This window comes from Oncorhynchus gorbuscha, linkage group LG14 (genome assembly GCF_021184085.1).
Source record: "Oncorhynchus gorbuscha isolate QuinsamMale2020 ecotype Even-year linkage group LG14, OgorEven_v1.0, whole genome shotgun sequence".
Classification (NCBI taxonomy): Eukaryota; Metazoa; Chordata; class Actinopteri; order Salmoniformes; family Salmonidae; genus Oncorhynchus; species Oncorhynchus gorbuscha.
In genome coordinates, this window is record NC_060186.1 from 1,134,129 (window position 1) to 1,158,391 (window position 24,263).

A 24,263-nucleotide genomic window follows, 5' to 3' on the forward strand; every position below is an offset into this window, starting at 1 on the left:
CCAGAAGAGCGGAGGCTGTTATAGCAGCAATGTTCCAACATCTAGTGGAAAGCCTTCCCAGAAGAGTGGAGGCTGTTATAGCAGCAATGTTCCTACAACTAGTGGAAAACCTTCACAGAAGAGCGGAGGCTGTTATAGCAGCAATGTTCCAACATCTAGTGGAAAGCCTTCCCAGAAGAGTGGAGGCTGTTATAGCAGCAATGTTCCAACATCTAGTGGAAAGCCTTCCCAGAAGAGTGGAGGCTGTTATAGCAGCAATGTTCCAACATCTAGTGGAAAACCTTCCCAGAAGAGTGGAGGCTGTTATAGCAGCAATGTTCCTACATCTAGTGGAAAGCCTTCCCAGAAGAGTGGAGGCTGTTATAGCAGCAATGTTCCAACATCTAGTGGAAAGCCTTCCCAGAAGAGTGGAGGCTGTTATAGCAGCAATGTTCCAACATCTAGTGGAAAACCTTCCCAGAAGAGTGGAGGCTGTTATAGCAGCAATGTTCCTACATCTAGTGGAAAGCCTTCCCAGAAGAGTGGAGGCTGTTATAGCAGCAATGTTCCAACATCTAGTGGAAAGCCTTCCCAGAAGAGTGGAGGCTGTTATAGCAGCAATGTTCCTACATCTAGTGGAAAGCCTTCCCAGAAGAGTGGAGGCTGTTATAGCAGCAATGTTCCAACATCTAGTGGAAAGCCTTCCCAGAAGAGTGGAGGCTGTTATAGCAGCAATGTTTCAACTTCTAGTGGAAAGCCTTCCCAGAAGAGTGGAGGTTGTTATAGCAGCAATGTTCCAACATCTAGTGGAAAGTGTCCTCATACTGTTGATGATGTTGTGTCTTTTTCTACACCAGGGATGGGCCACTTTGATTGGATGGGGGCCATAAGAAATCTGAACGGCCGCTGTTGTGACAGACTGAAGAAAACAACACTGATCCACTCATTAGTTTTCATTCCGGAAGCAGCAGCATCATCATGTCTGTCTGGCAGTCTGTCTGGCAGCTCCCCACCAAGTTACACATCTATAGTTCTGACTGGCTTCCCAAGGGGGCGGAGCTGTCCTGAGGTTCTGAATGTCCGTCCATCCCTCCAGCCTCCACAGCTTCCCTCTTCAACAGCTTCCGACAGCTTCCCTCTTCAGCTCGTTTCCCACCTGACGACTGTCAACACACACTGATACGTAACGAATGGAATTAACTGACAGAAAAAAGGATCAACCATGAGCTGATTGGTTTATGCTCCACTTCCTGCTTGGTGAGAGGGGTGGAGTCTCGAGCAAGGATACTAACAGAGTGGTATCATGAAGACAAGATGTGAGTGTGTGTGTGTGTGTGTGTGTGTGTGTGTGTGTGTGTGTGTGTGTGTGTGTGTGTGTGTGTGTGTGTGTGTGTGTGTGTGTGTGTGTGTGTGTGTGTGTGTGTGTGTGTGTGTGTGTGTGTGTGTGTGTGTCTGTGTGTGTGTGTGTGTGTGTGTGTGTGTGTGTGTGTGTGTGTGTGTGAGTGTGTGTGAGTGTGTCTGTGTGTGTGTGTGTGTGTGTGTGTGTGTGTGTGTGTGTGTGTGTGTGTGTGTGTGTGTGTGTGTGTGTGTGTGTGAGTGTGTGTGTGTTTAAAACCAAATATAATATACATTTGTTCAACAAACTGCCACACAGATTGTCCAGTCATAGTGGGTAAAACGGTCGTTCTGGATCCGTCAGAAACTCACTTCCTGTGTAGATACATCCTGAATACAGACGGCTGGATGACCTTGTACTGTCATCTGACCCGGGAGACTGGTTCTGATCCATATCAACCCTGTACTGTCATCTGACCCGGGAGGCTGGTTCTGATCCATATCAGACTGGAACTAAACCTAGCAGACAGTGGAAGCTCACTATGGCACAATATTCCCTATGTAGTGCACTAATAGGGCTCTGGTCTAAAGTAGTGCACTATATAGGGAATAGGGCTCTGGTCTAAAGTAGTGCACTATATAGGGAATAGGGCTCTGGTCTAAAGTAGTGTACTATATAGGGAATAGGGCCCTGGTCTATAGTAGTACACTATATAGGGAATAGGGCTCTTGTCTAAAGTAGTGTACTATATAGGGAATAGGGCTCTGGTCTAAAGTAGTGCACTATATAGGGAATAGGGCTCTTGTCTAAAGTAGTGTACTATATAGGGAATAGGGCTCTGGTCTAAAGTAGTGCACTATATAGGGAATAGGGCTCTTGTCTATAGTAGTGTACTATATAGGGAATAGGGCTCTGGTCTAAAGTAGTGCACTATATAGGGAATAGGGCTCTGGTCTAAAGTAGTGTACTATATAGGGAATATGGTTCCATATGTTCTGGTCTAAAGTAGTGTACTATATAGGGAATAGGGTTCTCTCTAAAGTAGTGCACTATATAGGGAATAGGGAGCCATTTGGGACTCAACATGTGTCAGTCATCCAGACTCTCCGACGTCTCTGACTCGGTTGAGGCTCTGATGTTTTTGTCTCTTATCCCTGAGCAACATCATTTTTATGAGAGTGAATCTTGGATACGTTGTCTGTCAGTTCAATTGTTTTATTATTTTACGGCACATGGAGAGAAAAAAATAATATTTCTGATTTGCAGTGTACGGACATAATGTAAAGCACACAATGCTTCAAAGCTTTCTGTTCACTCTCCTCAGTTCTCGCTAAGCATTTGTCCTGGAGGCAGAGAGGGAGGGAGACAGGGAGGGAGGGAGACAGGGAGGGAGACAGGGAGGGAGGGAGGGAGGGAGACAGGGAGGGAGGGAGACAGGGAGGGAGGGAGACAGGGAGGGAGGGAGACAGGGAGGGAGACAGGGAGGGAGACAGGGAGGGAGGCAGGGAGGGAGGCAGGGAGGGAGGGAGACAGGGAGGGAGGCAGGGAGGGAGACAGGGAGGGAGGCAGGGAGGGAGGGAGACAGGGAGGGAGGGAGGGAGACAGGGAGGGAGACAGGGAGGGAGGGAGGGAGGGAGGGAGGGAGACAGGGAGGGAGACAGGGAGGGAGGGAGACAGGGAGGGAGGGAGACAGGGAGGGAGGGAGACAGGGAGGGAGACAGGGAGGGAGGGAGGGAGACAGGGGGAGGGAGGGAGGGAGACAGGGAGGGAGGCAGAGAGGGAGGGAGACAGGGAGGGAGGGAGACAGGGAGGGAGACAGGGAGGGAGACAGGGAGGGAGACAGGGAGGGAGGCAGGGAGGGAGACAGGGAGGGAGGGAGGGGGAGACAGGGAGGGAGGCAGAGAGGGAGGGAGACAGGGAGGGAGGGAGACAGGGAGGGAGGGAGGGAGACAGGGAGGGAGGGAGGGAGGGAGGGAGACAGGGAGGGAGGCAGGGAGGGAGACAGGGAGGGAGGGAGACAGGGAGGGAGGGAGACAGGGAGGGAGGGAGACAGGGAGGGAGGGAGACAGGGAGGGAGGGAGGCAGGGAGGGAGGGAGACAGGGAGGGAGTGAGACAGGGAGGGAGGGGAGACAGGGAGGGAGACAGGGAGGGAGACAGGGAGGGAGGGAGGGAGACAGGGAGGGAGGCAGGGAGGGAGGCAGAGAGGGAGGCAGGGAGGGAGGCAGAGAGGGAGGGAGGCAGAGGGGGGAGGGAGACAGGGAGGGAGGGAGACAGGGAGGGAGACAGGGAGGGAGGGAGACAGGGAGGGAGGGAGGGAGACAGGGAGGGAGGGAGACAGGGAGGGAGGCTGGGAGGGAGGGAGGGAGACAGGGAGGGAGGGAGGGAGGCTGGGAGGGAGGGAGGAGACAGGGAGGGAGGGAGGGAGACAGGGAGGGAGGGAGACAGGGAGGGAGGGAGACAGGGAGGGAGGGAGACAGGGAGGGAGGCTGGGAGGGAGGCGTTGAGGGAGGCAGGGAGGGAGGGAGACAGGGAGGGAGGCAGGGAGGGAGAGAGACAGGGAGGGAGGTGTTGAGGGAGACAGGGAGGGAGGGAAGGAGAGAGACAGGGAGCGAGGCAGGGAGGGGAGGCAGGGAGGGAGGCAGGGAGGGAGGCAGGGAGGGAGACAGTGAGGGAGACAGTGAGGGAGGGAGAGAGACTGGGAGGGAGGGAGAGAGACAGGGAGGGAGACAGGGAGGGAGACAGAGAGGCAGGGAGGGAGACAGGGAGGGAGACAGAGAGGCAGGGAGACAGAGAGGCAGGGAGGGAGACAGGGAGGGAGGGAGGGAGGCAGACAGGGAGGGAGACAGAGAGGCAGGGAGGGAGACAGGAGGCAGGGAGGGAGACAGAGAGGGAGACAGACACACACATACCATATTACATTTAGCACAACAAACAGCAGCTGGTCTTCCAGATAGGGCTCAGAGAACAAATGTCTTGTCTGCTTTCCAAGTCCAGGGCTACAGTCAGTCTCTCTCCCCACTCTCCCTTCCCCCCTCCCTCCCTCCTTCCTTCCTTCCTTCCTTCCCTCCCTCCCTCCCTCCCTCCCATAGTGATGCCCAGTTCTATTGTTAGAGAAGAACAGAGAGTTGTATGAGTCCAAACCAGCCCTGTACTGACTCGACATTCACAGCAACAGCTTCCTCTCCCAGCCAGAGACCAGATAGAAACCAGGTCTGCAACTTCTGGACAGACTGCTCCATCCGTCCTCGGGAAGGGGTAAAAAAAAACTATGTTTGGGACACAACGACCTTACGGTTACCCCGGTTACCCTTCAGTTGGTTAACGCTGGTTTGTCTCAAACCAGGTCATAACCCCAAACTAAAAGGTGAGCGTTCACAAGAAGCAGAGCTCACAATTTAAAACCTCATGATCGGTTGGCACAAAGGTCAGAGTTCGTAGTAAGAGTCTTTAGTAACCGTTCTGTCCACTCCCGACTCCCCTACATCGACTGTCCTTAGAATCCACCTCCCTTTCCCTCTCCTCTGTAGAAGTGTAGTCCTAGACAGCCTTAGAGAAGGGTGTTATGGGTAGTGTAGTCAATAACGGGTCAGAGTTCGTAGTAAGAGTCCTTAGTAACCGTTCTGTCCACTCCCGACTCCCCTACATCGACTGTCCTTAGAATCCACCGCCCTTTCCCTCTCCTCCGTAGAGGTGTAGTCCTAGACAGCCTTAGAGAAGAGGGTTATGGGTAGTGTAGTCAATAACGGGTCAGAGTGTCCTGGCTCATCGGTGTTGGCTAGCTGTTGTTCTCTGCAGTCATGTATTTGAGGGCAGCGAAGCCGTATCGTCTAGACATGTTCTGCTGAAACTCCTCTTTCAGGGTCTTCAGGCAGACGCGGTACTGCTTGTTGGACCGGAACTTGGTGATGTCGAAACTGGGAGCATGAGGCATGTGGATCATATAGGCGTTGGGCAGAACCACAAACTCATACTCCTGGAAGAGAGGACAGAGGACTGAGTTAGAAACACTAAGACAGCATCACTAACTCATACTGCTGGAAGAGAGGACAGAGGACTGAGTTAGAAACACTAAGACAGCATCACTAACTCATACTCCTGGAAGAGAGGACAGAGGACAGAGTTAGAAACACTAAGACAGTATCACTAACTCATACTGCTGGAAGAGAGGACAGAGTTAGAAACACTAAGACAGTATCACTAACTCATACTGCTGGAAGAGAGGACAGAGGACAGAGTTAGAAACACTAAGACAGTATCACTAACTCATACCTCTGGAAGAGAGGACAGAGTTAGAAACACTAAGACAGCATCACTAACTCATACTGCTGGAAGAGAGGACAGAGTTAGAAACACTAAGACAGCATCACTAACTCATACTGCTGGAAGAGAGGACAGAGTTAGAAACACTAAGACAGCATCACTAACTCATACTGCTGGAAGAGAGGACAGAGTTAGAATCACTATGACAGCATCACTAACTCATACTCCTGGAAGAGAGGACAGAGGACCGAGTTAGAAACATTAAGACAGCATCACTAACTCATACTCCTGGAAGAGAGGACAGAGGACCGAGTTAGAAACACTAAGACAGCATCACTAACTCATACTGCTGGAAGAGAGGACAGAGGACAGAGTTAGAAACACTAAGACAGCATCACTAACTCATACTGCTGGAAGAGAGGACAGAGGACAGAGTTAAAAACACTAAGACAGCATCACTAACTCATACTGCTGGAAGAGAGGACAGAGGACAGAGTTAGAAACACTAAGACAGCATCACTAACTCATACTGCTGGAAGAGAGGACAGAGGACAGAGTTAGAAACACTAAGACAGCATCACTAACTCATACTGCTGGAAGAGAGGACAGAGTTAGAAACACTAAGACAGCATCACTAACTCATACTCCTGGAAGAGAGGACAGAGTTAGAAACACTAAGACAGCATCACTAACTCATACTGCTGGAAGAGAGGACAGAGTTAGAAACACTAAGACAGCATCACTAACTCATACTGCTGGAAGAGAGGACAGAGGACAGAGTTAGAAACACTAAGACAGCATCAATAACTCATACTCCTGGAAGAGAGGACAGAGTTAGAAACACTAAGACAGCATCACTAACTCATACTGCTGGAAGAGAGGACAGAGTTAGAAACACTAAGACAGCATCACTAACTCATACTGCTGGAAGAGAGGACAGAGTTAGAAACACTAAGACAGCATCACTAACTCATACTGCTGGAAGAGAGGACAGAGGACAGAGTTAGAAACACTAAGACAGCATCACTAACTCATACTGCTGGAAGAGAGGACAGAGGACAGAGTTAGAAACACTAAGACAGCATCACTAACTCATACTGCTGGAAGAGAGGACAGAGTTAGAAACATTAAGACAGTATCACTAACTCATACTGCTGGAAGAGAGGACAGAGTTAGAAACACTAAGACAGCATCACTAACTCATACTGCTGGAAGAGAGGACAGAGTTAGAAACACTAAGACAGCATCACTAACTCATACTGCTGGAAGAGAGGACAGAGTTAGAATCACTAAGACAGCATCACTAACTCATACTGCTGGAAGAGAGGACAGAGGACCGAGTTAGAAACATTAAGACAGCATCACTAACTCATACTCCTGGAAGAGAGGACAGAGGACCGAGTTAGAAACACTAAGACAGCATCACTAACTCATACTGCTGGAAGAGAGGACAGATTAGAAACACTAAGACAGCATCACTAACTCATACTGCTGGAAGAGAGGACAGAGTTAGAATCACTAAGACATACTGCTGGAAGAGAGGACAGAGGACAGAGTTAGAAACACTAAGACAGCATCACTAACTCATACTGCTGGAAGAGAGGACAGAGGACAGAGTTAGAATCACTAAGACAGCATCACTAACTCATACTGCTGGAAGAGAGGACAGAGGACAGAGTTAGAAACACTAAGACAGCATCACTAACTCATACTGCTGGAAGAGAGGACAGAGGACAGAGTTAGAAACACTAAGACAGCATCACTAACTCATACTGCTGGAAGAGAGGACAGAGTTAGAAACACTAAGACAGCATCACTAACTCATACTCCTGGAAGAGAGGACAGAGTTAGAAACACTAAGACAGCATCACTAACTCATACTGCTGGAAGAGAGGACAGAGGACAGAGTTAGAAACACTAAGACAGCATCACTAACTCATACTCCTGGAAGAGAGGACAGAGTTAGAAACACTAAGACAGCATCACTAACTCATACTGCTGGAAGAGAGGACAGAGGACAGAGTTAGAAACACTAAGACAGCATCACTAACTCATACTCCTGGAAGAGAGGACAGAGTTAGAAACACTAAGACAGCATCACTAACTCATACTGCTGGAAGAGAGGACAGAGTTAGAAACACTAAGACAGCATCACTAACTCATACTGCTGGAAGAGAGGACAGAGGACAGAGTTAGAAACACTAAGACAGCATCACTAACTCATACTGCTGGAAGAGAGGACAGAGGACAGAGTTAGAAACACTAAGACAGCATCACTAACTCATACTGCTGGAAGAGAGGACAGAGTTAGAAACACTAAGACAGCATCACTAACTCATACTCCTGGAAGAGAGGACAGAGTTAGAAACACTAAGACAGCATCACTAACTCATACTGCTGGAAGAGAGGACAGAGGACAGAGTTAGAAACACTAAGACAGCATCACTAACTCATACTCCTGGAAGAGAGGACAGAGTTAGAAACACTAAGACAGCATCACTAACTCATACTGCTGGAAGAGAGGACAGAGGACAGAGTTAGAAACACTAAGACAGCATCAATAACTCATACTCCTGGAAGAGAGGACAGAGTTAGAAACACTAAGACAGCATCACTAACTCATACTGCTGGAAGAGAGGACAGAGTTAGAAACACTAAGACAGCATCACTAACTCATACTGCTGGAAGAGAGGACAGAGTTAGAAACACTAAGACAGCATCACTAACTCATACTGCTGGAAGAGAGGACAGAGGACAGAGTTAGAAACACTAAGACAGCATCACTAACTCATACTGCTGGAAAGAGGACAGAGGACAGAGTTAGAAACACTAAGACAGCATCACTAACTCATACTGCTGGAAGAGAGGACAGAGGACAGAGTTAGAAACACGAAGACAGCATCACTAACTCATACTGCTGGAAGAGAGGACAGAGGACAGAGTTAGAAACACTAAGACAGCATCACTAACTCATACTGCTGGAAGAGAGGACAGAGTTAGAATCACTAAGACAGCATCACTAACTCATACTCCTGGAAGAGAGGACAGAGTTAGAAACACTAAGACAGCATCACTAACTCATACTGCTGGAAGAGAGGATAGAGTTAGAAACACTAAGACAGCATCACTAACTCATACTGCTGGAAGAGAGGACAGAGTTAGAAACACTAAGACAGTATCACTAACTCATACTGCTGGAAGAGAGGACAGAGGACCGAGTTAGAAACACTAAGACAGCATCACTAACTCATACTGCTGGAAGAGAGGACAGATTAGAAACACTAAGACAGCATCACTAACTCATACTGCTGGAAGAGAGGACAGAGTTAGAATCACTAAGACATACTGCTGGAAGAGAGGACAGAGGACAGAGTTAGAAACACTAAGACAGCATCACTAACTCATACTGCTGGAAGAGAGGACAGAGGACAGAGTTAGAATCACTAAGACAGCATCACTAACTCATACTGCTGGAAGAGAGGACAGAGGACAGAGTTAGAAACACTAAGACAGCATCACTAACTCATACTGCTGGAAGAGAGGACAGAGGACAGAGTTAGAAACACTAAGACAGCATCACTAACTCATACTGCTGGAAGAGAGGACAGAGTTAGAAACACTAAGACAGCATCACTAACTCATACTCCTGGAAGAGAGGACAGAGTTAGAAACACTAAGACAGCATCACTAACTCATACTGCTGGAAGAGAGGACAGAGGACAGAGTTAGAAACACTAAGACAGCATCACTAACTCATACTCCTGGAAGAGAGGACAGAGTTAGAAACACTAAGACAGCATCACTAACTCATACTGCTGGAAGAGAGGACAGAGGACAGAGTTAGAAACACTAAGACAGCATCACTAACTCATACTCCTGGAAGAGAGGACAGAGTTAGAAACACTAAGACAGCATCACTAACTCATACTGCTGGAAGAGAGGACAGAGTTAGAAACACTAAGACAGCATCACTAACTCATACTGCTGGAAGAGAGGACAGAGGACAGAGTTAGAAACACTAAGACAGCATCACTAACTCATACTGCTGGAAGAGAGGACAGAGGACAGAGTTAGAAACACTAAGACAGCATCACTAACTCATACTGCTGGAAGAGAGGACAGAGTTAGAAACACTAAGACAGCATCACTAACTCATACTCCTGGAAGAGAGGACAGAGTTAGAAACACTAAGACAGCATCACTAACTCATACTGCTGGAAGAGAGGACAGAGGACAGAGTTAGAAACACTAAGACAGCATCACTAACTCATACTCCTGGAAGAGAGGACAGAGTTAGAAACACTAAGACAGCATCACTAACTCATACTGCTGGAAGAGAGGACAGAGGACAGAGTTAGAAACACTAAGACAGCATCAATAACTCATACTCCTGGAAGAGAGGACAGAGTTAGAAACACTAAGACAGCATCACTAACTCATACTGCTGGAAGAGAGGACAGAGTTAGAAACACTAAGACAGCATCACTAACTCATACTGCTGGAAGAGAGGACAGAGTTAGAAACACTAAGACAGCATCACTAACTCATACTGCTGGAAGAGAGGACAGAGGACAGAGTTAGAAACACTAAGACAGCATCACTAACTCATACTGCTGGAAGAGAGGACAGAGGACAGAGTTAGAAACACTAAGACAGCATCACTAACTCATACTGCTGGAAGAGAGGACAGAGGACAGAGTTAGAAACACGAAGACAGCATCACTAACTCATACTGCTGGAAGAGAGGACAGAGGACAGAGTTAGAAACACTAAGACAGCATCACTAACTCATACTGCTGGAAGAGAGGACAGAGTTAGAATCACTAAGACAGCATCACTAACTCATACTCCTGGAAGAGAGGACAGAGTTAGAAACACTAAGACAGCATCACTAACTCATACTGCTGGAAGAGAGGATAGAGTTAGAAACACTAAGACAGCATCACTAACTCATACTGCTGGAAGAGAGGACAGAGTTAGAAACACTAAGACAGTATCACTAACTCATACTGCTGGAAGAGAGGACAGAGTTAGAAACACTAAGACAGCATCACTAACTCATACTGCTGGAAGAGAGGACAGAGTTAGAAACACTAAGACAGCATCACTAACTCATACTGCTGGAAGAGAGGACAGAGGACAGAGTTAGAATCACTAAGACAGCATCACTAACTCATACTGCTGGAAGAGAGGACAGAGTTAGAAACACTAAGACAGCATCACTAACTCATACTGCTGGAAGAGAGGACAGAGGACAGAGTTAGAAACACTAAGACAGCATCACTAACTCATACTGCTGGAAGAGAGGACAGAGTTAGAAACACTAAGACAGCATCACTAACTCATACTCCTGGAAGAGAGGACAGAGTTAGAAACACTAAGACAGCATCACTAACTCATACTGCTGGAAGAGAGGACAGAGGACAGAGTTAGAAACACTAAGACAGCATCACTAACTCATACTCCTGGAAGAGAGGACAGAGTTAGAAACACTAAGACAGCATCACTAACTCATACTGCTGGAAGAGAGGACAGAGGACAGAGTTAGAAACACTAAGACAGCATCACTAACTCATACTCCTGGAAGAGAGGACAGAGTTAGAAACACTAAGACAGCATCACTAACTCATACTCCTGGAAGAGAGGACAGAGTTAGAAACACTAAGACAGCGTCACTAACTCATACTGCTGGAAGAGAGGACAGAGGACAGAGTTAGAAACACTAAGACAGCATCACTAACTCATACTGCTGGAAGAGAGGACAGAGGACAGAGTTAGAAACACTAAGACAGCATCACTAACTCATACTGCTGGAAGAGAGGACAGAGTTAGAAACACTAAGACAGCATCACTAACTCATACTCCTGGAAGAGAGGACAGAGTTAGAAACACTAAGACAGCATCACTAACTCATACTGCTGGAAGAGAGGACAGAGGACAGAGTTAGAAACACTAAGACAGCATCACTAACTCATACTCCTGGAAGAGAGGACAGAGTTAGAAACACTAAGACAGCATCACTAACTCATACTCCTGGAAGAGAGGACAGAGGACCGAGTTAGAAACACTAAGACAGCATCACTAACTCATACTGCTGGAAGAGAGGACAGATTAGAAACACTAAGACAGCATCACTAACTCATACTGCTGGAAGAGAGGACAGAGTTAGAATCACTAAGACATACTGCTGGAAGAGAGGACAGAGGACAGAGTTAGAAACACTAAGACAGCATCACTAACTCATACTGCTGGAAGAGAGGACAGAGGACAGAGTTAGAATCACTAAGACAGCATCACTAACTCATACTGCTGGAAGAGAGGACAGAGTTAGAAACACTAAGACAGCATCACTAACTCATACTGCTGGAAGAGAGGACAGAGGACAGAGTTAGAAACACTAAGACAGCATCACTAACTCATACTGCTGGAAGAGAGGACAGAGGACAGAGTTAGAAACACTAAGACAGCATCACTAACTCATACTGCTGGAAGAGAGGACAGAGTTAGAAACACTAAGACAGCATCACTAACTCATACTCCTGGAAGAGAGGACAGAGTTAGAAACACTAAGACAGCATCACTAACTCATACTGCTGGAAGAGAGGACAGAGGACAGAGTTAGAAACACTAAGACAGCATCACTAACTCATACTCCTGGAAGAGAGGACAGAGTTAGAAACACTAAGACAGCATCACTAACTCATACTGCTGGAAGAGAGGACAGAGGACAGAGTTAGAAACACTAAGACAGCATCAATAACTCATACTCCTGGAAGAGAGGACAGAGTTAGAAACACTAAGACAGCATCACTAACTCATACTGCTGGAAGAGAGGACAGAGTTAGAAACACTAAGACAGCATCACTAACTCATACTGCTGGAAGAGAGGACAGAGTTAGAAACACTAAGACAGCATCACTAACTCATACTGCTGGAAGAGAGGACAGAGGACAGAGTTAGAAACACTAAGACAGCATCACTAACTCATACTGCTGGAAAGAGGACAGAGGACAGAGTTAGAAACACTAAGACAGCATCACTAACTCATACTGCTGGAAGAGAGGACAGAGGACAGAGTTAGAAACACGAAGACAGCATCACTAACTCATACTGCTGGAAGAGAGGACAGAGGACAGAGTTAGAAACACTAAGACAGCATCACTAACTCATACTGCTGGAAGAGAGGACAGAGTTAGAATCACTAAGACAGCATCACTAACTCATACTCCTGGAAGAGAGGACAGAGTTAGAAACACTAAGACAGCATCACTAACTCATACTGCTGGAAGAGAGGATAGAGTTAGAAACACTAAGACAGCATCACTAACTCATACTGCTGGAAGAGAGGACAGAGTTAGAAACACTAAGACAGTATCACTAACTCATACTGCTGGAAGAGAGGACAGAGTTAGAAACACTAAGACAGCATCACTAACTCATACTGCTGGAAGAGAGGACAGAGTTAGAAACACTAAGACAGCATCACTAACTCATACTGCTGGAAGAGAGGACAGAGGACAGAGTTAGAATCACTAAGACAGCATCACTAACTCATACTGCTGGAAGAGAGGACAGAGTTAGAAACACTAAGACAGCATCACTAACTCATACTGCTGGAAGAGAGGACAGAGGACAGAGTTAGAAACACTAAGACAGCATCACTAACTCATACTGCTGGAAGAGAGGACAGAGTTAGAAACACTAAGACAGCATCACTAACTCATACTCCTGGAAAGAGGACAGAGTTAGAAACACTAAGACAGCATCACTAACTCATACTGCTGGAAGAGAGGACAGAGGACAGAGTTAGAAACACTAAGACAGCATCACTAACTCATACTCCTGGAAGAGAGGACAGAGTTAGAAACACTAAGACAGCATCACTAACTCATACTGCTGGAAGAGAGGACAGAGGACAGAGTTAGAAACACTAAGACAGCATCACTAACTCATACTCCTGGAAGAGAGGACAGAGTTAGAAACACTAAGACAGCATCACTAACTCATACTCCTGGAAGAGAGGACAGAGTTAGAAACACTAAGACAGCGTCACTAACTCATACTGCTGGAAGAGAGGACAGAGGACAGAGTTAGAAACACTAAGACAGCATCACTAACTCATACTGCTGGAAGAGAGGACAGAGGACAGAGTTAGAAACACTAAGACAGCATCACTAACTCATACTGCTGGAAGAGAGGACAGAGTTAGAAACACTAAGACAGCATCACTAACTCATACTCCTGGAAGAGAGGACAGAGTTAGAAACACTAAGACAGCATCACTAACTCATACTGCTGGAAAGAGGACAGAGGACAGAGTTAGAAACACTAAGACAGCATCACTAACTCATACTCCTGGAAGAGAGGACAGAGTTAGAAACACTAAGACAGCATCACTAACTCATACTCCTGGAAGAGAGGACAGAGGACCGAGTTAGAAACACTAAGACAGCATCACTAACTCATACTGCTGGAAGAGAGGACAGATTAGAAACACTAAGACAGCATCACTAACTCATACTGCTGGAAGAGAGGACAGAGTTAGAATCACTAAGACATACTGCTGGAAGAGAGGACAGAGGACAGAGTTAGAAACACTAAGACAGCATCACTAACTCATACTGCTGGAAGAGAGGACAGATTAGAAACACTAAGACAGCATCACTAACTCATACTGCTGGAAGAGAGGACAGAGTTAGAATCACTAAGACATACTGCTGGAAGAGAGGACAGAGGACAGAGTTAGAAACACTAAGACAGCATCACTAACTCATACTGCTGGAAAGAGGACAGAGGACAGAGTTAGAATCACTAAGACAGCATCACTAACTCATACTGCTGGAAGAGAGGACAGAGGACAGAGTTAGAAACACTAAGACAGCATCACTAACTCATACTGCTGGAAGAGGACAGAGGACAGAGTTAGAAACACTAAGACAGCATCACTAACTCATACTGCTGGAAGAGAGGACAGAGTTAGAAACACTAAGACAGCATCACTAACTCATACTCCTGGAAGAGAGGACAGAGTTAGAAACACTAAGACAGCATCACTAACTCATACTGCTGGAAGAGAGGACAGAGGACAGAGTTAGAAACACTAAGACAGCATCACTAACTCATACTCCTGGAAGAGAGGACAGAGTTAGAAACACTAAGACAGCATCACTAACTCATACTGCTGGAAGAGAGGACAGAGGACAGAGTTAGAAACACTAAGACAGCATCACTAACTCATACTCCTGGAAGAGGACAGAGTTAGAAACACTAAGACAGCATCACTAACTCATACTGCTGGAAGAGAGGACAGAGTTAGAAACACTAAGACAGCATCACTAACTCATACTGCTGGAAGAGAAGACAGAGGACAGAGTTAGAAACACTAAGACAGCATCACTAACTCATACTGCTGGAAGAGGACAGAGGACAGAGTTAGAAACACTAAGACAGCATCACTAACTCATACTGCTGGAAGAGAGGACAGAGTTAGAAACACTAAGACAGCATCACTAACTCATACTCCTGGAAGAGAGGACAGAGTTAGAAACACTAAGACAGCATCACTAACTCATACTGCTGGAAAGAGGACAGAGGACAGAGTTAGAAACACTAAGACAGCATCACTAACTCATACTCCTGGAAGAGAGGACAGAGTTAGAAACACTAAGACAGCATCACTAACTCATACTGCTGGAAGAGAGGACAGAGGACAGAGTTAGAAACACTAAGACAGCATCAATAACTCATACTCCTGGAAGAGAGGACAGAGTTAGAAACACTAAGACAGCATCACTAACTCATACTGCTGGAAGAGAGGACAGAGTTAGAAACACTAAGACAGCATCACTAACTCATACTGCTGGAAGAGGGACAGAGGACAGAGTTAGAAACACTAAGACAGCATCACTAACTCATACTCCTGGAAGAGAGGACAGAGTTAGAAACACTAAGACAGCATCACTAACTCATACTGCTGGAAGAGAGGACAGAGGACAGAGTTAGAAACACTAAGACAGCATCAATAACTCATACTCCTGGAAGAGAGGACAGAGTTAGAAACACTAAGACAGCATCACTAACTCATACTGCTGGAAGAGAGGACAGAGTTAGAAACACTAAGACAGCATCACTAACTCATACTGCTGGAAGAGAGGACAGAGTTAGAAACACTAAGACAGCATCACTAACTCATACTGCTGGAAGAGAGGACAGAGGACAGAGTTAGAAACACTAAGACAGCATCACTAACTCATACTGCTGGAAGAGAGGACAGAGGACAGAGTTAGAAACACTAAGACAGCATCACTAACTCATACTGCTGGAAGAGAGGACAGAGGACAGAGTTAGAAACACGAAGACAGCATCACTAACTCATACTGCTGGAAAGAGGACAGAGGACAGAGTTAGAAACACTAAGACAGCATCACTAACTCATACTGCTGGAAGAGAGGACAGAGTTAGAATCACTAAGACAGCATCACTAACTCATACTCCTGGAAGAGAGGACAGAGTTAGAAACACTAAGACAGCATCACTAACTCATACTGCTGGAAGAGAGGATAGAGTTAGAAACACTAAGACAGCATCACTAACTCATACTGCTGGAAGAGAGGACAGAGTTAGAAACATTAAGACAGTATCACTAACTCATACTGCTGGAAGAGAGGACAGAGTTAGAAACACTAAGACAGCATCACTAACTCATACTGCTGGAAGAGAGGACAGAGTTAGAAACACTAAGACAGCATCACTAACTCATACTGCTGGAAGAGAGGACAGAGGACAGAGTTAGAATCACTAAGACAGCATCACTAACTCATACTGCTGGAAGAGAGGACAGAGGACAGAGTTAGAAACACTAAGACAGCATCACTAACTCATACTGCTGGAAGAGAGGACAGAGGACAGAGTTAGAAACACTAAGACAGCATCACTAACTCATACTGCTGGAAGAGAGGACAGAGTTAGAAACACTAAGACAGCATCACTAACTCATACTCCTGGAAAGAGGACAGAGTTAGAAACACTAAGACAGCATCACTAACTCATACTGCTGGAAGAGAGGACAGAGGACAGAGTTAGAAACACTAAGACAGCATCACTAACTCATACTCCTGGAAGAGAGGACAGAGTTAGAAACACCAAGACAGCATCACTAACTCATACTGCTGGAAGAGAGGACAGAGTTAGAAACACTAAGACAGCATCACTAACTCATACTGCTGGAAGAGAGGACAGAGTTAGAAACACTAAGACAGCATCACTAACTCATACTGCTGGAAGAGAGGACAGAGGACAGAGTTAGAAACACTAAGACAGCATCACTAACTCATACTGCTGGAAGAGAGGACAGAGTTAGAAACACTAAGACAGCATCACTAACTCATACTGCTGGAAGAGAGGACAGAGGACAGAGTTAGAAACACGAAGACAGCATCACTAACTCATACTGCTGGAAGAGAGGACAGAGGACAGAGTTAGAAACACTAAGACAGCATCACTAACTCATACTCCTGGAAGAGAGGACAGAGTTAGAAACACTAAGACAGCATCACTAACTCATACTGCTGGAAGAGAGGACAGAGTTAGAAACATTAAGACAGTATCACTAACTCATACTGCTGGAAGAGAGGACAGAGTTAGAAACACTAAGACAGCATCACTAACTCATACTGCTGGAAGAGAGGACAGAGTTAGAAACACTAAGACAGCATCACTAACTCATACTGCTGGAAGAGAGGACAGAGGACAGAGTTAGAATCACTAAGACAGCATCACTAACTCATACTGCTGGAAGAGAGGACAGAGGACAGAGTTAGAAACACTAAGACAGCATCACTAACTCATACTCCTGGAAGAGAGGACAGAGTTAGAAACACTAAGACAGCATCACTAACTCATACTGCTGGAAGAGAGGACAGAGGACAGAGTTAGAAACACTAAGACAGCATCACTAACTCATACTGCTGGAAGAGGACAGAGTTAGAAACACTAAGACAGCATCACTAACTCATACTCCTGGAAGAGAGGACAGAGTTAGAAACACTAAGACAGCATCACTAACTCATACTGCTGGAAGAGGACAGAGGACAGAGTTAGAAACACTAAGACAGCATCACTAACTCATACTCCTGGAAGAGAGGACAGAGTTAGAAACACTAAGACAGCATCACTAACTCATACTGCTGGAAGAGAGGACAGAGTTAGAAACACTAAGACAGCATCACTAACTCATACTGCTGGAAGAGAGGACAGAGTTAGAAACACTAAGACAGCATCACTAACTCATACTGCTGGAAGAGAAGACAGAGGACAGAGTTAGAAACACGAAGACAGCATCACTAACTCATACTGCTGGAAGAGAGGACAGAGGACAGAGTTAGAAACACTAAGACAGCATCACTAACTCATACTGCTGGAAGAGAGGACAGAGTTAGAATCACTAAGACAGCATCACTAACTCATACTCCTGGAAGAGAGGACAGAGTTAGAAACACTAAGACAGCATCACTAACTCATACTGCTGGAAGAGAGGACAGAGTTAGAAACATTAAGACAGTATCACTAACTCATACTGCTGGAAGAGAGGACAGAGTTAGAAACACTAAGACAGCATCACTAACTCATACTCCTGGAAGAGAGGACAGAGTTAGAAACACTAAGACAGCATCACTAACTCATACTGCTGGAAGAGAGGACAGAGTTAGAAACACTAAGACAGCATCACTAACTCATACTGCTGGAAGAGAGGACAGAGGACAGAGTTAGAATCACTAAGACAGCATCACTAACTCATACTGCTGGAAGAGAGGACAGAGTTAGAAACACTAAGACAGCATCACTAACTCATACTGCTGGAAGAGAGGACAGAGGACAGAGTTAGAAACACTAAGACAGCATCACTAACTCATACTGCTGGAAGAGAGGACAGAGTTAGAAACACTAAGACAGCATCACTAACTCATACTCCTGGAAGAGAGGACAGAGTTAGAAACACTAAGACAGCATCACTAACTCATACTGCTGGAAGAGAGGACAGAGGACAGAGTTAGAAACACTAAGACAGCATCACTAACTCATACTCCTGGAAGAGAGGACAAAGTTAGAAACACTAAGACAGCATCACTAACTCATACTGCTGGAAGAGAGGACAGAGGACAGAGTTAGAAACACTAAGACAGCATCACTAACTCATACTCCTGGAAGAGAGGACAGAGGACAGAGTTAGAAACACTAAGACAGCATCACTAACTCATACTCCTGGAAGAGAGGACAGAGTTAGAAACACTAAGACAGCATCACTAACTCATACTGCTGGAAGAGAGGACAGAGTTAGAAACACTAAGACAGCATCACTAACTCATACTGCTGGAAGAGAAGACATAGTTAGAAACACTAAGACAGCATCACTAACTCATACTGCTGGAAGAGAGGACAGAGGACAGAGTTAGAAACACTAAGACAGCATCACTAACTCATACTGCTGGAAGAGAGGACAGAGGACAGAGTTAGAAACACTAAGACAGCATCACTAACTCATACTGCTGGAAGAGAGGACAGAGGACAGAGTTAGAAACACTAAGACAGCATCACTAACTCATACTGCTGGAAGAGAGGACAGAGTTAGAAACACTAAGACAGCATCACTAACTCATACTGCTGGAAGAGAGGACAGAGTTAGAATCACTAAGACAGCATCACTAACTCATACTCCTGGAAGAGAGGACAGAGTTAGAAACACTAAGACAGCATCACTAACTCATACTGCTGGAAGAGAGGATAGAGTTAGAAACACTAAGACAGCATCACTAACTCATACTGCTGGAAGAGAGGACAGAGGACAGAGTTAGAAACACTAAGACAGCATCACTAACTCATACCGCTGGAAGAGAGGACAGAGGACAGAGTTAGAATCACTAAGACAGCATCACTAACTCATATTCCTGGAAGAGAGGACAGAGTTAGAAACACTAAGACAGCATCACTAACTCATACTGCTGGAAGAGAGGACAGAGTTAGAAACACTAAGACAGCATCACTAACTCATACTGCTGGAAGAGAGGACAGAGGACAGAGTTAGAAACACTAAGACAGCATCACTAACTCATACTGCTGGAAGAGAGGACAGAGGACAGAGTTAGAAACACTAAGACAGCATCACTAACTCATACTGCTGGAAGAGAGGACAGAGGACAGAGTTAGAAACACTAAGACAGCATCACTAACTCATACTGCTGGAAGAGAGGACAGAGGACAGAGTTAGAAACACTAAGACAGCATCACTAACTCATACTGCTGGAAGAGAGGACAGAGTTAGAATCACTAAGACAGCATCACTAACTCATACTCCTGGAAGAGAGGACAGAGTTAGAAACACTAAGACAGCATCACTAACTCATACTGCTGGAAGAGAGGATAGAGTTAGAAACACTAAGACAGCATCACTAACTCATACTGCTGGAAGAGAGGACAGAGGACAGAGTTAGAAACACTAAGACAGCATCACTAACTCATACTGCTGGAAGAGAGGACAGAGGACAGAGTTAGAATCACTAAGACAGCATCACTAACTCATACTCCTGGAAGAGAGGACAGAGTTAGAAACACTAAGACAGCATCACTAACTCATACTGCTGGAAGAGAGGATAGAGTTAGAAACACTAAGACAGCATCACTAACTCATACTGAGACAGAGTGATGTGTAAAGGTGTGTCCAGTACCTGTGAGTGACAGAGTGATCAGTACCTGTGAGTGACAGAGTGATGGGTAAAGGTGTGTCCAGTACCTGTGAGTGACAGAGTGATGGTTAAAGGTGTGTCCAGTACCTGTGAGTGACAGAGTGATGGTTAAAGGTGTGTCCAGTACCTGTGCATCCAGCTCCATAATATGAGCCACTTTATTCCACCCAAAGCCAACGAAGCGTCTGTCGTACTCCGGACTGTCCCGTCTCACCATCACGTAGGGTTCAAAGTCCGCTTCCCACTGGACTCTGTACGGCGTGGTGGCAGTCCTCCACTTAGCAAAGTTAGTGGGAGCATGACCCTTCGTCCAGACATGGTATCTAGCAGGGAGAACAGGAAGTAGGATTCAACATTCAGGGTAGCCTAGTGGTTAGAGTGTAGAAGCGGCAGGGTAACCTAGTGGTTAGAGTGTAGAGGAGGCAGGTAGCCTAGTGGTTAGAGTGTAGAGGTGGCAGGTAGACTAGTGGTTAGAGTGTAGAGGTGGCAGGTAGCCTAGTGGTTAGAGTGTAGAGGTGGCAGGGTAGCCTAGTGGTTAGAGTGTAGAGGCGGCAGGGTAGCCTAGTGGTTAGAGTGTAGAGGCGGCAGGGTAGCCTAGTGGTTAGAGTGTAGAGGTGGCAGGGTAGCCTAGTGGTTAGAGTGTAGAGGTGGCAGGTAGCCTAGTGGTTAGAGTGTAGAGGCGGCAGGGTAGCCTAGTGGTTAGAGTGTAGAGGAGGCAGGGTAGCCTAGTGGTTAGAGTGTAGAGGCGGCAGGGTAACCTAGTGGTTAGAGTGTAGAGGCGGCAGGGTAGCCTAGTGGTTAGAGTGTAGAGGAGGCAGGGTAGACTAGTGGTTATAGGGTAGAGGTGGCAGGGTAGCCTAGTGGTTAGAGTGTAGAGGCGGCAGGGTAACCTAGGGGAACCCATCTGGGAGTCTTCTAGCTGAGGAGTGATTGAACCCATCTGGGAGTCTTCTAGCTGAGGTGTGATTGAACCCATCTGGGAGTCTTCTAGCTGAGGTGTGATTGAACCCAACTATCTGGCAGTCTTCTAGCTGAGTAGTGATTGAACACAACTATCTGGGAGTCTTCTAGCTGAGTAGTGATTGAACCCAACTATCTGGGAGTCTTCTAGCTGAGGAATGATTGAACCCATCTGGGAGTCTTCTAGCTGAGGTGTGATTGAACCCATCTGGGAGTCTTTTAGCTGAGTAGTGATTGAACCCATCTGGGAGTCTTTTAGCTGAGGTGTGATTGAACCCATCTGGGAGTCTTCTAGCTGAGTAGTGATTGAACACAACTATCTGGGAGTCTTCTAGCTGAGTAGTGATTGAACCCATCTGGGAGTCTTCTAGCTGAGGTGTGATTGAACCCATCTGGGAGTCTTCTAGCTGAGTAGTGATTGAACCCAACTATCTGGGAGTCTTCTAGCTGAGTAGTGATTGAACCCAACTATCTGGGAGTCTTCTAGCTGAGTAGTGATTGAACACAACTATCTGGGAGTCTTCTAGCTGAGGAGTGATTGAACCCATCTGGGAGGCTTCTAGCTGAGGAGTGATTGAACCCATCTGGGAGTCTTCTAGCTGAGGAGTGATTGAACCCATCTGGGAGTCTTCTAGCTGAGTAGTGATTGAACCCAACCATCTGGGAGTCTTCTAGCTGAGGTGTGATTGAACCCAACCATCTGGGAGGCTTCTAGCTGAGTAGTGATTGAACCCATCTGGGAGTCTTCTAGCTGAGTAGTGATTGAACCCATCTGGGAGTCTTCTAGCTGAGGAGTGATTGAACCCATCTGGGAGTCTTCTAGCTGAGGTGTGATTGAACCCAACTATCTGGGAGTCTTCTAGCTGAGTAGTGATTGAACCCATCTGGGAGTCTTCTAGCTGAGGTGTGATTGAACCCAACTATCTGGGAGTCTTCTAGCTGAGTAGTGATTGAACCCAACTATCTGGGAGTCTTCTAGCTGAGGAGTGATTGAACCCATCTGGGAGTCTTCTAGCTGAGTAGTGATTGAACCCATCTGGGAGTCTTCTAGCTGAGTAGTGATTGAACCCAATTATCTGGGAGTCTTCTAGCTGAGGTGTGATTGAACCCAACTATCTGGGAGTCTTCTAGCTGAGTAGTGATTGAACCCAACTATCTGGGAGTCTTCTAGCTGAGGTGTGATTGAACCCAACTATCTGGGAGTCTTCTAGCTGAGGTGTGATTGAACCCAACTATCTGGGAGTCTTCTAGCTGAGTAGTGATTGAACCCAATTATCTGGGAGTCTTCTAGCTGAGGTGTGATTGAACCCAACTATCTGGGAGTCTTCTAGCTGAGTAGTGATTGAACCCAACTATCTGGGAGTCTTCTAGCTGAGGTGTGATTGAACCCAACTATCTGGGAGTCTTCTAGCTGAGGTGTGATTGAACCCAACTATCTGGGAGTCTTCTAGCTGAGGTGTGATTGAACCCAACCATCTGGGAGTCTTCTAGCTGAGGAGTGATTGAACCCAACTTTCTGGGAGTCTTCTAGCTGAGTAGTGATTGAACCCAACTATCTGGGAGTCTTCTAGCTGAGTAGTGATTGAACCCAACTATCTGGGAGTCTTCTAGCTGAGGTGTGATTGAACCCAACCATCTGGGAGTCTTCTAGCTGAGGTGTGATTGAACCCAACCATCTGGGAGTCTTCTAGCTGAGGTGTGATTGAACCCAACCATCTGGGAGTCTTCTAGCTGAGGAGTGATTGAACCCATCTGGGAGTCTTCTAGCTGAGTAGTGATTGAACCCATCTGGGAGTCTTCTAGCTGAGTAGTGATTGAACCCATCTGGGAGTCTTCTAGCTGAGTAGTGATTGAACCCATCTGGGAGTCTTCTAGCTGAGTAGTGATTGAACCCAACTTTCTGGGAGTCTTCTAGCTGAGGAGTGATTGAACCCAACCATCTGGGAGTCTTCTAGCTGAGGTGTGATTGAACCCAACTATCTGGGAGTCTTCTAGCTGAGTAGTGATTGAACCCAACTTTCTGGGAGTCTTCTAGCTGAGTAGAGATTGAACCCAACTTTCTGGGAGTCTTCTAGCTGAGGAGTGATTGAACCCAACTATCTGAGAGTCTTCTAGCTGAGTAGTGATTGAACCCAACTATCTGGGAGTCTTCTAGCTGAGGAGTGATTGAACCCAACTATCTGGGAGTCTTCTAGCTGAGTAGTGATTGAACCCAACTATCTGGGAGTCTTCTAGCTGAGGTGTGATTGAACACAACTTTCTGGGAGTCTTCTAGCTGAGTAGAGATTGAACCCAACTTTCTGGGAGTCTTCTAGCTGAGGAGTGATTGAACCCAACTATCTGAGAGTCTTCTAGCTGAGTAGTGATTGAACCCAACTATCTGGGAGTCTTCTAGCTGAGGAGTGATTGAACCCAACTATCTGGGAGTCTTCTAGCTGAGTAGTGATTGAACCCAACTATCTGGGAGTCTTCTAGCTGAGGTGTGATTGAACACAACTTTCTGGGAGTCTTCTAGCTGAGTAGTGATTGAACACAACTTTCTGGGAGTCTTCTAGCTGAGTAGTGATTGAACACAACTTTCTGGGAGTCTTCTAGCTGAGGAGTGATTGAACCCAACTATCTGAGAGTCTTCTAGCTGAGGTGTGGGCCATCCCTTTATCCCTTAGAGCCGGAGTAAGATCCCTTTAAGTACAGAACACTGGCCCAGTGGGCCATCCCTTTATCCCTTAGAGCCGGAGTAAGATCCCTTTAAGTACAGAACACTGGCCCAGTGGGCCATCCCTTTATCCCTTAGAGCCGGAGTAAGATCCCTTTAAGTACAGAACACTGGCCCAGTGGGCCATCCCTTTATCCCTTAGAGCCGGAGTAAGATCCCTTTAAGTACAGAACACTGGCCCAGTGGGCCATCCCTTTATCCCTTAGAGCCGGAGTAAGATCCCTTTAAGTACAGAACACTGGCCCATCCCTTTATCCCTTAGAGCCGGAGTAA

The 24,263-nt window shown here is 46.3% G+C and overlaps 1 protein-coding gene across 1 annotated transcript in view; it reads right to left on the minus strand.

The window, feature by feature from the left end:
• Window positions 1-4,609: 4,609 nt before the first annotated feature.
• Window positions 4,610-24,263, minus strand: part of LOC123994327 (LARGE xylosyl- and glucuronyltransferase 1) — a gene marked incomplete at its 5' end in the record, with an annotated part of 83,870 nt that continues 64,216 nt past the window's right edge. The window contains 2 exon segments of the mRNA XM_046296819.1: window positions 4,610-5,289; window positions 20,442-20,637. Of these exon segments, the coding sequence (XP_046152775.1) occupies window positions 5,092-5,289; window positions 20,442-20,637 (394 nt within the window).